Source organism: Aythya ferina (genome assembly GCF_964211825.1).
Source record: "Aythya ferina genome assembly, chromosome: 34".
Taxonomy (NCBI): Eukaryota; Metazoa; Chordata; class Aves; order Anseriformes; family Anatidae; genus Aythya; species Aythya ferina.
In genome coordinates, this window is record NC_140331.1 from 423,931 (window position 1) to 436,455 (window position 12,525).

The 12,525-nt window shown below is 51.7% G+C and overlaps 1 protein-coding gene and 2 long non-coding RNA genes across 4 annotated transcripts in view; 1 reads left to right on the forward strand and 2 right to left on the reverse strand.

Moving 5' to 3' along the window:
* Positions 1 to 12,525, forward strand: part of LOC311425853 — a 58,430-nt gene that overhangs the window by 17,877 nt on the left and 28,028 nt on the right. The gene's annotated exons all lie outside the window — the stretch shown is intronic.
* Positions 1 to 12,525, reverse strand: part of LOC311425847 — a 73,586-nt gene that overhangs the window by 5,987 nt on the left and 55,074 nt on the right. The gene's annotated exons all lie outside the window — the stretch shown is intronic.
* Positions 3,767 to 12,503, reverse strand: LOC311425844 (uncharacterized protein). 2 transcript variants are annotated; one of them, XM_084501878.1, is made up of 3 exons: positions 12,042 to 12,503; positions 6,136 to 6,191; positions 3,767 to 4,061 (listed from the first exon to the last, which is right to left on the reverse strand). In XM_084501878.1, exons 1-3 carry the CDS (start codon positions 12,195 to 12,197, stop codon positions 3,785 to 3,787), a joined length of 489 nt encoding a protein of 162 aa, XP_084358004.1. In that variant the 5' UTR covers positions 12,198 to 12,503; the 3' UTR covers positions 3,767 to 3,784. The 2 variants fall into 2 exon arrangements, with proteins under 2 accessions (XP_084358004.1, XP_084358005.1); XM_084501879.1 differs by having other exon boundaries at positions 6,131 to 6,191.

Genomic DNA, 12,525 nt, shown 5'->3' on the forward strand with positions numbered 1-12,525 from the left:
TCTCTACCAAGTGACCCAGCAGAACAATTCCAAGCAGGAACCTGAGCAACGAGAAGCCTTTGAGCGAATTAAGCAGGACACCGTTCACGCAGTAGCCCTTGGGCTACTTCAGGTAGGATCAAAGGTTTAAAAAAGTCTAAAGTCTGCTTTATAGCAGAGGCAGAGCGAATGGCCCCACCTGGAGCCTCTGGCAGAAAGCTCCAGGGGAGATTTGAGGTCAACCCCAAGGATTTGGGAGTCTGGGATGAAGAGCATCTGAAACCAACCCCCCAAACAAGAGATACTGGCAGCGTATGGAGGGGAGCGAGCTGCTTCGGGAGTGCTTGGTGCTGCAGCACGGCTCCTCCTGGCACCCCGGCTGCCGGTGTGGAAGTGATCGTGGACTGAAGAAAAGACAGATTTGGGAACATCCTCACAAGAGCAGGAGATGACACGTGCTGAAGAGGCCCCAGGATACAAGAAATGAGCAGGAAACGAGAAGCCTTGTGCCCTGCTCACTGACCCAGCTCTAAACACCCCTTTCCTATTTCCTGGAGGAAAGAGCCTATTTCGTCCTTTCTTCTCTCCCGTCACTTGGTGTCTGAGCAAATTGCTCCCGCTCTGCTCTCCCAAAGTGGCCAGCAGTGAGAAGAGGAGGGAGGGAGGGCTGAGAGGGTGTCAAGATGAGAACATCCTTGCTCCATCTCTCAGAGCAGGGAAGCGCCCGGACGAGGCAGGAGGGGGCACTGCCACGGCAGAAGGGGAGAAGCCAGCACAGAGGAAGAGCTTTTCCAGGAGAACTGAGGGGGGAGAAACAGAGCTCCTCCACCTGCTGCTCCTCGTCCTCCCCTGCCCCAAGAGGTGCTTGAGAGAGCCTTCCGCCACTGGGATGAGGATTTGGGGGGAGTCGAGGCAAAATGAAGACAGGAGGCCTCAGGGGGAGCGTTAAGAAAGCCCCCTGGAAATAGGCGAGGAAAAGATTTGTGCCCTCAACTCTGCCACTTCCCTCGGGGCTGATGAGGAAAAAGCACTCATCAGAAAGGGTGCAGAGGGCTGTGAAAACACAGTCAAGAAACAGAGCAAAAAGAAATACGAGCAGGTCCGGGGAAAAAATACAGAGAGAAATGGCAAGGGAAGACGGAAAGCTAAGTAAGGTTAGAGTGTTAGCAGCAAATGGTAGCTGATTCTTTGCTGGGAGTTTTAGATGCGGGGCTCAGGGGCAGAAGCATTCAGTACTTGGACTAAGCTGACCATCAAAGCCTGCAATTTGCCATCAAAAGCCACCGATGAGACTTTACCCAAACAAGGCTAGCCATCAAAAGTTGAAATTCTTGAGCAATAGAATCCCCTTCAAACCCAAGTAAGTCTGAAGTGCCGCAATTGCTGTACAGAATTTTACTTGACAAGCAGAAGCACTTGGAAAAATCATTTTAACTTGCAGGTTCTGTTGTGAAAGCGTCCAGCAGGATGGAAATGGTGCTGTCTTTTTCTCCCCAGCTGCCGTCGCATCCTCTCCTTTCCCCTCCAGGGATGTGCAGGTTTTCTCCACGTTGCTCTGAGGGCAGCTTCCCAGCTCTTGTCCCAGCAAGGGGAGGTTCCTGGCCATGGAGGCCGTGGAGATGGTCCCTCAGCTGGAAACATCATTGTGTTTCCTCCACTGTCTCGCCATCCGCTGTCAGATGGATTTCTGTGAAGGGAGTGAGACTCTGAGCAAAAACTGCTACAGGTTTCTGGGGCTCTTTGCCCACACGCGGACCCCGTGGATGGCTTCAGGTCCTGCCGTTTCCCTCCCTCTGCTCACCCCATCCCCAGACCCGGCCAGCAGCAGGGTTCAGCTCTGCCAGGCCCACCCACAAAGCCCCTCTCTTCCCACCCGGCCTGGAAACCAGCACCCAGCTGCAAACACACACTCTCCTCTCGGGCCAAGAGCAGCCTCCTGCTTTGTCAGTCCTTCTAAATGTTGCCAAATAACGTGTGTCTGCTGTGTCTGCGTGGCAACAGAAGGGAACTTGAGGGACTTGAGGCTAGCCATGGAGGAGTTCAAGGTGCTGCTTGGATCGAGCCAACCCCCGGCTCAAAACTGAGATCTCGTTGGAGAGGCCCCACTGTCCCCAGAACTACTTGCCTCCAAGGCTTGAGCCCCCAAGGGAACAGGGATGTGGATCACCTCTGACAGCGTTCTTGCAGCTCCGGGCAATCAAAGCTCGGGTCACCTTGGACTGGGCGGCGGTGTTGGGAGCCTGGGTTTGAGCTCTGGCGACTGAAGATGCTCAGAGCTGGCCCCCTGGTCCATCGGTGTTCCAGAAATAGAGGTGTCGCTGGGCTCCCTGGGCAGTCTGGCTCTAATAGGATAAGGGCACAGCTCCACGTACTAAGGTTTGAACTTTGGCATTTTGTACTTCTTGGGCGGACTTGTTCTACTACCTGTAGGCATTCGCGGAGAGGGCCCGAATTGGAGCTTTGGTCGTTGCTGAAGCTCAAAGATGGCCCCCTGGTCGGTCTGTGTCCCAGAAGTAGAGGGGTCGCTGGGCTCCTTCGGCAGGCTGGCTCTACTATCTACAGGCAACGGCGTCGGGAGCCTGGGTTTGAGCTTCGCCATTTTGCCATTGGAAGAGCTGGCCCCCTGGTGTGTCAGTGTCCCAGAAGTAGAGGGGTCCTTAGAATTGGATGCTTCCTCCAGAAGAGATCGGCGTGACCCAGGGCACCACCACTCCCCCCCCGATCTCACGGAGATACTTTGACGTTGCCATAGAGGCCCTGTCCCTAAGGACCGTCCTGGGAACTTGAGCTTTGGTGGTTGCAGATGCTCAGAGCTGGCCCCCTGGTCTGTCTCTGTCCCAGTAGGAGAGGCTTCGCTGGGCTCCTTTGGCAGGCTGGCTCTCTTACCTACAGGCGATGGTGTAGAGGGCCTGGGTTCGAGCTTTGGCATTTCCAGTTGTGAAGACCTGGCCCCTGCTCTGTCTGTGTCCCAGTAGTAGCGGTGCTCGGGCTGGCTCTAATACCTACAGGCCACGCTGTAGGGAGCCTGGGTACGAGCTTTGGCAGTTGATGCTCAGAACTTGCCCCCTGCCGTGTCACTGTCCCAGCAGTAGAGGGCTTGGAATTGGATGCTTCCATCTTCGGGCGGTCTGGAAGCACGGACCAGAACCTCCCAGCCCGTAACTTCGGCAGTCTTTGGGAGCTGGAGCTCCCTCGCTGGAATCTGCCGCTGTCGTCGCTGGGCTCCTGAAGCAGGCTGCCCTCCGAGCTCGGCAGGGACAGCACGGACACGATGGGTGTTTCTAGCGGGCCTGGGGCTTTCTGAGATTCGGGGCGCTTCACTCGCTCCGTCACTGGCAGGGCTTCCAGGATGGATAGCTTCCTGACTTGAGGAGGGGCTTTTTGGCCCTTTGCTGCTTTTTGGCCCTTGCTCTTCTGCCGTTTTGCAGATTTTCGAGCCTTTGCCTGGCCCCGGTCTTGCGCCTGCTCTTTGGGTGCTGTTTCGGGCTCGTTTCGATTTCCTTCTGGGCTCTGTTTTGGGCGCAGTTTCTTCCTGCAGCTGGTTGCGCAAAAGCTCCTTTTTGGCAGGAGGCAGCTTGGGCATCACTGGCAGCCTGCCGAAAGGACAGAGCCAAAAGAATTCCTCCACCTGCACGACAGGAAGGGTGGCAGTTCAGGCCGTTTCTCTGGAATCGGCAAGGAGAGATGTCAGAAGAACATTTCCATGACTCTGCTGTAGCCGGGACACGCCGGGTGCTGAGGCCTCCTCCTGCGCTGTCCCAGGGGCCGCTGTGCTCCCCTCCCAGCCTCCATCTCTCCCAGCAGTCTAACGTGGAACGCCTCGTGCGAGCAGCTTGCTCCTTGCTGGCATCAGCCACCTGGGAGCTCCTCCTGCCCGAACGTCTCGGTACCGCTGGCGCAGGACCCATCGCGCAGCCTCTTGTCGATGGCCGTGTCGCGGTGACATCGTGGTGACACGGGCAGTGCTGGCTGCTGCCCGCGGTGATGGCGGCACCAACAGGCTGCTGCCTGCCCAGGCACCTCTGTGCTGGGGGGAGGACATCAAAGAGTTGTAGGAATCGGAGGAGTCGCGGAATCGAGTCCTGAAATTGGAGAAATTGGAGAAATTGGAATCATAGGAATAGAACCATGGAATGGTAGAAATGGCAGAACAGGAGAAATCCCAGAATCCTAGAATTAGAGACATCAGAGCAGACTCAGAAGTGGAATTGTAGGTGGAGGGAGATTGGTGGGACCTGAGGGGGGGAGGGCGTGGAGCCATGGGGGACACTGGGACATATGGGACTGGGGGGACATTTGGACACGGAGGGGACGTGGGTTGGGGGGAAATGGGGACACAGGGGGGACATGGGGGGGACTTGGGGCTGGGGTGGGACATGGGATTTGGGGATGCCTAGACATGGTAGGGACAGCGGGGGCTCGAGGGGACATGGAGGGGACGTATGGGAGTGGGGCGACATGGGGGGACATTGGGACATATGGGACTGGGGGAACGTGGGGTGTTTTGGTGGAGGGAGGTCTGCAGGAGGTCTTTGGGTTGTTTGGGGAGGCTTGTGGGGGGGCTTGAGAGGTTTGGGGGCTCCTGGTGGATTGTGGGGGGGAGCTGAGGGGGCCCTGGCAGGTTTCTGGAGGGAGTTTCGGGGTGTGTGGGAGTCTGGGGGGTGTTTAGGGGTGCCTGGGGGGGTTGAAGGCAGCCCCGTGGAGCAGGTGCTGGCCCTCTACTGGGGCACCACGGGCTGGGGGCCTGCCGGGGTGTGGGGGGGGGTATGGGGAGGCGTGGGAGATGGGGGACATGCAGGGCACGTGGGGATAGGGGGGACGGGGGGACTTGGGGGGCAAGGGGACATGGGGGAATGTGGGGACGTGGGGGGGACGTGGGGATTTGGGGGGACATGGGTGGGACAGGGACACGGGAGCGTGGGTGGGGGAATGGGGACATGGGGGGAGGTGGGGACATGAGGGGACATGTGGGGACTGGGGGTACACGCGGGGACATGGGGAGGGCATGGGACATGTGGGGACATGGGGGACATTATGGGGACATGGGATGGGGGGCATGGAGGGAACGTGGAGGGGACATGGGGACACATGGGACTGGGGGGGCACAGGAGGACATTGGGGGTCCGTGGGGCCATATGGCATGGGGAGGCCATAAGGGAACGTATGGGGCCACGGGGAGGGTCTGTGGGGTAGGGGGGGATTCTATGGGGTGGTGAGCACCTGGGGGGGCTTCTATGGGGTGGGGGCACCCAGAGGGGATCTATGGGGTGGGGGGTGCACGGCCCCTCTATCGTGGTTCCGCTCGAGTGGGCAGCCGAGCTCCACCACAGCCGCTCTCTCCCTCCCCCTCCTCAAAGAGGAATGGGGAGAAAATATGATGAAAAGGGCTCAAAGTGGAGATAAGGACAAGGAGATCACGCAGTAATTCTTGTAACGGGCAAAACAGACTCGGCAGAAGGAGATAGGAAGAGTTATTGCTTATTACTAACAAGCTAGAGAAGTGAGAAACTGATTAAGGAGGCATTGGGGAGGCAAGGACAATCCCCAGACAAGGACTGTGTATTTCGAAACAAGACACTGGAACTCACGAGAAGGAAGCGGCAGGCGGACAGAGAAACAAATGGAAGGACTATAAGGCTCGAAACTGGACATTGCAATTCATGAGAAAGAGCCAACAAACGGAAGAATTAGCAACAGCCAGCTCTTGCAATTCAGAAACGTGCCAACTCAGCACAACCCTGACCAAAGGTGAAAAGTACACTGTGAGGAAGACTCGGCGTCTTCCTCCCAAAGACCCCTGCCCACAAGGCTTGGGAGGCTCGACGCAGGCGCAAGGTGCCAAAAGGCTAATTAGCATGAGAAGCCAGGGCAGGCGGGGATAGGGAATGAATACGTAGAGGCGCTTGTAGAATATTGATAGATTGATTGTAGAAATTCAAGACTGCTTTCCGCTTTGGGTATGCACGATAGCTGGAGAGATCCCCCGTGCATCCAGCGCTGCAATAAAGAATATACCACTTCAAGGAATTTCGGCTTCCATCTTTGAATCAAAACAAAGGAAAGAAACCAAAAGCACCTTCCCCCCCCATCCTCCCTCTTCCACCTCCTCCCCCCGAGCGGCGCAGGGGAACGGGGGTTATGGTCACTCTACCGCACTTCTTCTCTGCCGCTCCTTCTCGGTCACTCTCGTCCCCTGTGTTGTGGGGTCCCACCTGGAATACACAATAAATGTGGAAGACATTATGAAAATGGGCCCGACAGCAGAGGGCTTGTACTAATAAAGAAGGAGGCTGCTGATAAACCCCAGGCAGTAGGACCAAATGAGGTATTATCAAGAAGTGTTCAGAGAATCCAGCCTGCAGAAAATGCTACAGTGCCAACCCTCAGTAGCCTTACAAGCTCAGACAAAGCCAAAAATGATAACATAGCTGAGAATAATATATGGGGAATCATGAATGCCAGCTACCAACTATTAAACAAAATAAACCCAAATAGGACAGAACATTGCTGGTTATGTTTTAGTATAAGGCCCCCATATTATGATGCTATAGGGGACTTTGGGGAGCCCACCCGCACAAACGAGAGCAACCCTCTACAATGCAATTGGGGAAGAGATATAGGAGTAACACTAACACAAGTCACTGGAGGTGGTAGGTGTGCGGGCACGGTTCCTGGGGGGAAGCGCCACCTATGGAACATCACGGAGAATGGGAAACAATCAGCTGAATGGTTAATCCCGGCTAACAACGCTGGGTGGGTTTGCTCGTCAGTAGGTGTAACTCCTTGTCTATCGCTACAACTCTTTAATGCGTCTCATGATTTCTGTATACAGGTAATAATTATACCAAGGATTTTATACCATTCTGAGGATTATATGTATACTCAGCACACGGCAGCAAATTATCATTTGGAAAAAAGGGAATCGTTTACAGCTTTAACTCTGGCCACTTTAAGAATCTTGGGAGGAGCAGGGGTCAGTACTGGAGTTGCTTCATTAGTCAAGCAAAATCAAGAGTTCACCTCTTTACGCATTGCTGTGGACGAGGACCTGGCCCGGATTGAACAATCTATCTCAGCCCTGGAAAAATCTGTTAGGTCACTCTCAGAGGTAGCGCTACAAAATCGTAGAGGATTAGATTTGGTATTTCTACAACAGGGCGGGTCGTGTGTAACCCTGAAAGAAGAATGTTGCATGTATGCTGACCATTAGGTTTGTCACACATTGGAACAGGCTGCCCAGGGAAGTGGTGGAGTCACCATCCCTGGAAGTCTTTAAAAGACGTTTAGATGTAGAGCTTAGGGATATGGTTTAGTGGGGACTGTTAGTGTTAGGTCAGAGGTTGGACTCGATGATCTTGAGGTCTCTTCCAACCTAGCAATTCTGTGATTCTGTGATTCATACTGGAGTGGTAAGGGATACCATGGCCAAGCTCAGGGAAGGATTGGAGAGGAGAAAACGGGAATATGAAGACCGACAGAACTGGTATGAATCTTGGTTTAATTATTCACCTTGGCTTACTACTTTACTATCAACTATAGCAGGACCCTTATTGTAATTAATAGTAGCGCTAACTTTCGGGCCATGTATTTTTAATAAACTGATTGCGATTGTAAAAGGTCGTTTAGAAGCGGCACATCTAATGCTCATACGTGCCAAATATGAACCAATAAGTACCAACGAAGGAATCGAGGAAACATTGGTTCTTAGCAGCCAGGCATTGCAGAGATTCAGTGAACAAAAAGAGGGACCAAAAGAAAAAGGAGGGATTGTAATACACAATAAATGTTTGTTCATTGTCTTTTGTATTATAAAATCTGGTACACTCCAGGAAGTGTAGGAAGATTAGATATTAAGCCTTTTAAGGTAACTATAACCAACCCGGGTGCACCAACGAGAATTAAACAATACCCCCTGTCTGAGGAAGGCAGACAACGGTTAAAGCCTGAAACTCAAAGGTTGTTACAACAAGGGTTGCTAGAACCTTGTATGTCCCCGTTTAATACTCCAGTATTACCAGTGAAAAAGAAAGATGGCAAATATAGATTGGTACATGATCTAAGAGAAATCAATAAGAGAACCGTGACCAGATTTCCTGTTGTGGCAAATCCCCATACCCTATTAGGTCAATTGCACCCAGATGATCAGTGGTATAGTGGAGTGGATTTAAAGGATGCATTTTGGGCATGTCCTCTGGAGGAAGGTAGTAGGGATTATTTTGCCTTTGAATGGGAAGACCCAGATACCCACCGAAAGCAACAATTACGGTGGACTGTCCTTCCTCAAGGATTCACTGAATCACCTAATTTATTTGGACAAGCCCCGGAGCAAATTTTACAAAGCTACGATAAGCCACCAGGAGTAACATTAGTACAGCATGTAGGTGATTTGTTATTAGCAGGGAGAGACGAAGATACTGTTAGGCAGGCCAGCATACAGCCGTTGAACTTTCTTAGCCTGCAGGGACTGAAAGTCTCGAAATCGAAGCTGCAGTTTGTAGAACAAGAGGTAAAATACTTGGGCCACCGACTAAGTGAGGGAACTAAGAAATTAGACCCAGACAGAATCAGTGGGATATTGGCTTTAATGACCCCATGAACTAAGAGGCAGGTACGACTGTGGTGTAATTGCCTGAAGTAACTAGGAGAATAAAACTAACATTCACATTTTTAAGGAAAAGGTACAGCACTGAAGAGGCTTTCAGGGTAGGCACTTTTTGCCACCCTGAGACAAAGACATGTCATGTTTTGACAAATGCTGTACCCTAGATCATTATAATACCAAAACACACCTCCATCCCAAAAGCTACCCGCCTCCAAGGTGCAACCACCCCTCACCGAGCATGCGCCCTGAATTTCTCGGAGCCTATTACTTTAAACGGAGACGGGAGAACTTTACACCAATCATAACTAAGAGATGCTTGACTAGAGCCACTCAAGCTCCACCTAAAGGATAGAAAATAAGATAAATTGGCCCAAGAGAGAGGGGATGTCAGGGAAGATACCACCGTCAGGGGAGATACCATCCCGAGGAAATACAACATCCTTAGGACCTCCTGACTCCTGGGATCAGTCGACGGGCTGAGCCTCTCTTCCCCCCCCCATTGGGACGCCTTTGGGTGAGATCTGAATACTTGCTTATAAATCTCTCTAGAGTCTTTGATCTTTTTAACGCATTTATTTCTAGGCCGTGCACCTGTAACGCCTGTAACACCTGTGTATTTCATGCACGCTAGCTTGTTTTTGTCACTACCGCTGGCAATCCAAAAGAACCTGATTATCTGTTGCTGTAATAAACCATACTTGATTGCATTGTCATAGCTCTCATTAAGTGCAACGAGGGTAAGGGTGGTTATCCGTGATAGTTCAGTGTTCTGAATCCAAGCAGACCCCCAGACGGTTAATGCGTTTTTGGTGAATGTCCGACCGGTTCAGTACCCGGAATACGACCGGGCCCGTAACGGTTAATCAGCTACACCCCTAAACGCGACATACGACAACTATTAGGGTTGACTGGCTATTGTAGACAATGGAGTGAAGATTACAGCGGCAAAGTTACATTTCTTTCTGAGAAATTGACTAAGGATGGGTTGCTAAAATGGACCAAAGAAGACGAAAAACAATTAGAAAAATTGAAAGAAGAATTAGCACGCCCTCCAGCGTTGAGTCTTTCGGATTTGAGGAGACCGTTTTTCTTATTTGTTAACAGCACTGAGGGCACTGCAGATGGAGTATTAGCCCTAGAATGGGCAGGGAGTAAAAAGCCTGCGGCTTATCTATCTAAATGGCTGGACCCGGTTAGTCGGGGCTGGCCAAGTTGTTTACAGGTAGTAGTAGCAGCTGCTTTATTAGTAGAAGCAGCACAGAAAATTACCTTCGGAGGAGAGATCAAGGTGATATCCCCACACAATATCCGGGGAGTACTACAGCAAAAAGCAGAAAAATGGTTCACAGATGCCAGCTTACTAAAATATGAAGGAATTTTAATTTCCTCCCCAAAACTAACATTAACAACAACTTCCCTACAAAACCCTGCTCAGTTTCTTTATGGGGAACCGAACGAGCCCTTAGAACATGATTGCCTCCAAAATACAGAAGAGCAAACAAAACTGAGACCTGATTTGGAGGAAGAAGAGTTACGTATAGGGGAACAGATATATGGAGATGGGTCTTCACGAATAGCGGGACGGAAGCGCAAATCAGGGTACGCATTAGGGAATGGGAAAACTTTTGAAATAATTGAATCCGGACCTTTAAGTCCAAGTTGGTCTGCCCAGGCTTGCGAATTCTATGCTGTACTACGGGCCTTAAGACTGTCAAAGGGCAAAAGTGGCACAATATATACAGATTCAAAAGACGCATACGGGGTAGTACATACATTTGGTAAAATATGGGAAGAGCGAGGGCTCATCAATTCACAGGGAAAGGGATTAGTACACCAAGAACCGATTACCCAAGTCTTACAGGCTATCAGAGGACCTAAAGACATTGCTGTAGTACACGTTAAAGGACACCAGCGGGGCCTCACCCCTCCGATCACAGGGAATCATTTGGCACACCAGGAGGCTAAAAGAGCGGCACTAATGACCGTGCGAATTCTAAAAACAAGGGAAGACTGCTCAGACTGCAGGAATGATTTAAGGAAATTTCCATGCTATGATTACGAATGGGAGGACGGGAAGAAATAGTCACATTGTTCCCATCATAGGCCAATTTATACTCTGCTTAGCTTCACATTACAAGAAAAGAGCAAAATGATTCAAATGGGAATAAAAGAAACAGATGAAGGCAAATGGGTGCTACCCGACGGACGGGAAATGCTTTCAAAATCCGCAGCTCTGAGGCTATTACAAAGGTTTCACAAAAACACCCACTGGGGAACTCAAGCATTGGTGGATCAATTTGCAATAAAGTATATGTGTCTTGGAATGTATAATATAGCAAAACGAATTGTAAATGATTGTTTAACTTGCAGAAAGGTAAACGCCCAACACTTGAGAGAAAAAGTATCGGGAGGTCGGGAATTGGCTCACCGACCATTTGCTAAAATTCAACTGGACTTTACAGACCTCCCAAAAACAGGGAGGTTCAAATATCTATTCGTGATTGTAGATCATCTTACACATTTTGTTGAAGCTTTTCCGACGGCAAGGGCCACGGCTCAAACCGTGGGAAAAATACTACTTGAGAATATTATTCCTAGATATGGAATTGTAGAAACAATTGACTCTGACCGAGGCCCTCATTTTGTCTCCAAAGCGTCTCGAGAGACTATGAAAGCTCTAGGAACAAGCTGGGAATACCACACTCCGTGGCATCCCCAAAGTGCTGGAAAGGTAGAGCGAATGAATGGCGACATTAAAAAACAACTAACTAAACTAATGCTGGAAACAAAAGCTTCTTGGGTAAAATGTTTACCTCTTGCACCGTTAAGCATACGGACACAGCCCAGGACTGAGGTAGGAATTTCTCCTTTTGAAATGCTATATGGTATGCCCTATGGCTTGGAATTGCCACTTGATCACCCCCAATTACAGGATGCCCAGTTAAGACCTTATTTAATACAACTCATGAACCAACGGATAGAGCTCCGGGCAAAAGGTTTGGTAGCGCAACGCCCTCCGTTAGACACAGCAATTCACAAGATAAAACCCGGGGACAAGGTTTTAATTAAGACTTGGAAAGAGACGTCTTTAACACCACGATGGGAAGGCCCCTACCACAGAAACGGCCGTCCCGACAGCGGAGAAGGGGTGGACTCATGCCAGCCGCGTGAAAGGACCAGTCCACGAGGATAAGTGGGAAGTAGCGCCAGGACCTGAGGACCTGAAACTGACACTGAAACGGACTCCAGAAGTATTGTGTGCTGGCTGTGTATCGTGGGAGGGGGTGGAAACACCACCCACGGGATGCAGTCCTTGATGAACTCATCCGGCGTGGGCTTCCCACAGGCAGCAGCTCTTCCAGAACCGCTCCAGATATGGGTCTGTACCACGGGCTCCATCCCTCAGGAGCAGACTGCTCCAACCTGGCTCCCCCGCGGGCAGCAGCTCCTGCCAGCTCACCTGCTCCTGCGTGGGCTCCTCTCCACGGGCTACAGCTCCGGCCCGGAATCTGCTCGGGCAGGGCTCTGCCACAGGCCGCAGCCTCCGTCGGTGCAGGGCCACCTGCTCCACCGTGGGCTCCTCCACGGGCTGCAGCGTGGAACCCTGCTCCACCATGGGCTGCAGGGGGACAGCCTGCTTCACCACGGGCCTCCCCACAGGCCGCAGGGGACTTCTGCTCCATGCCTGGAGCACCTCTCCCCCTCCCCCTCCCTCTTCACTGCCCTTGGCGCCTGCAAGGCTCTTCCTCGCTCCTCTCACTCTCGCAGCTGCTGTGTGGCGCAGCGTTTTTTCCCCTGTCTTAAACCTGCTCTCACAGAGGCGCAAAACAACATCGCTTAGTGGCTCAGCTCTGCAAACCAGCGGGGCCCTTCCCAACCACGGGGCAGCTTCCAGATCCTGCTCACAGCAACCACCCCTCTGGCCCCCCGCTCCCAAGCCCTTG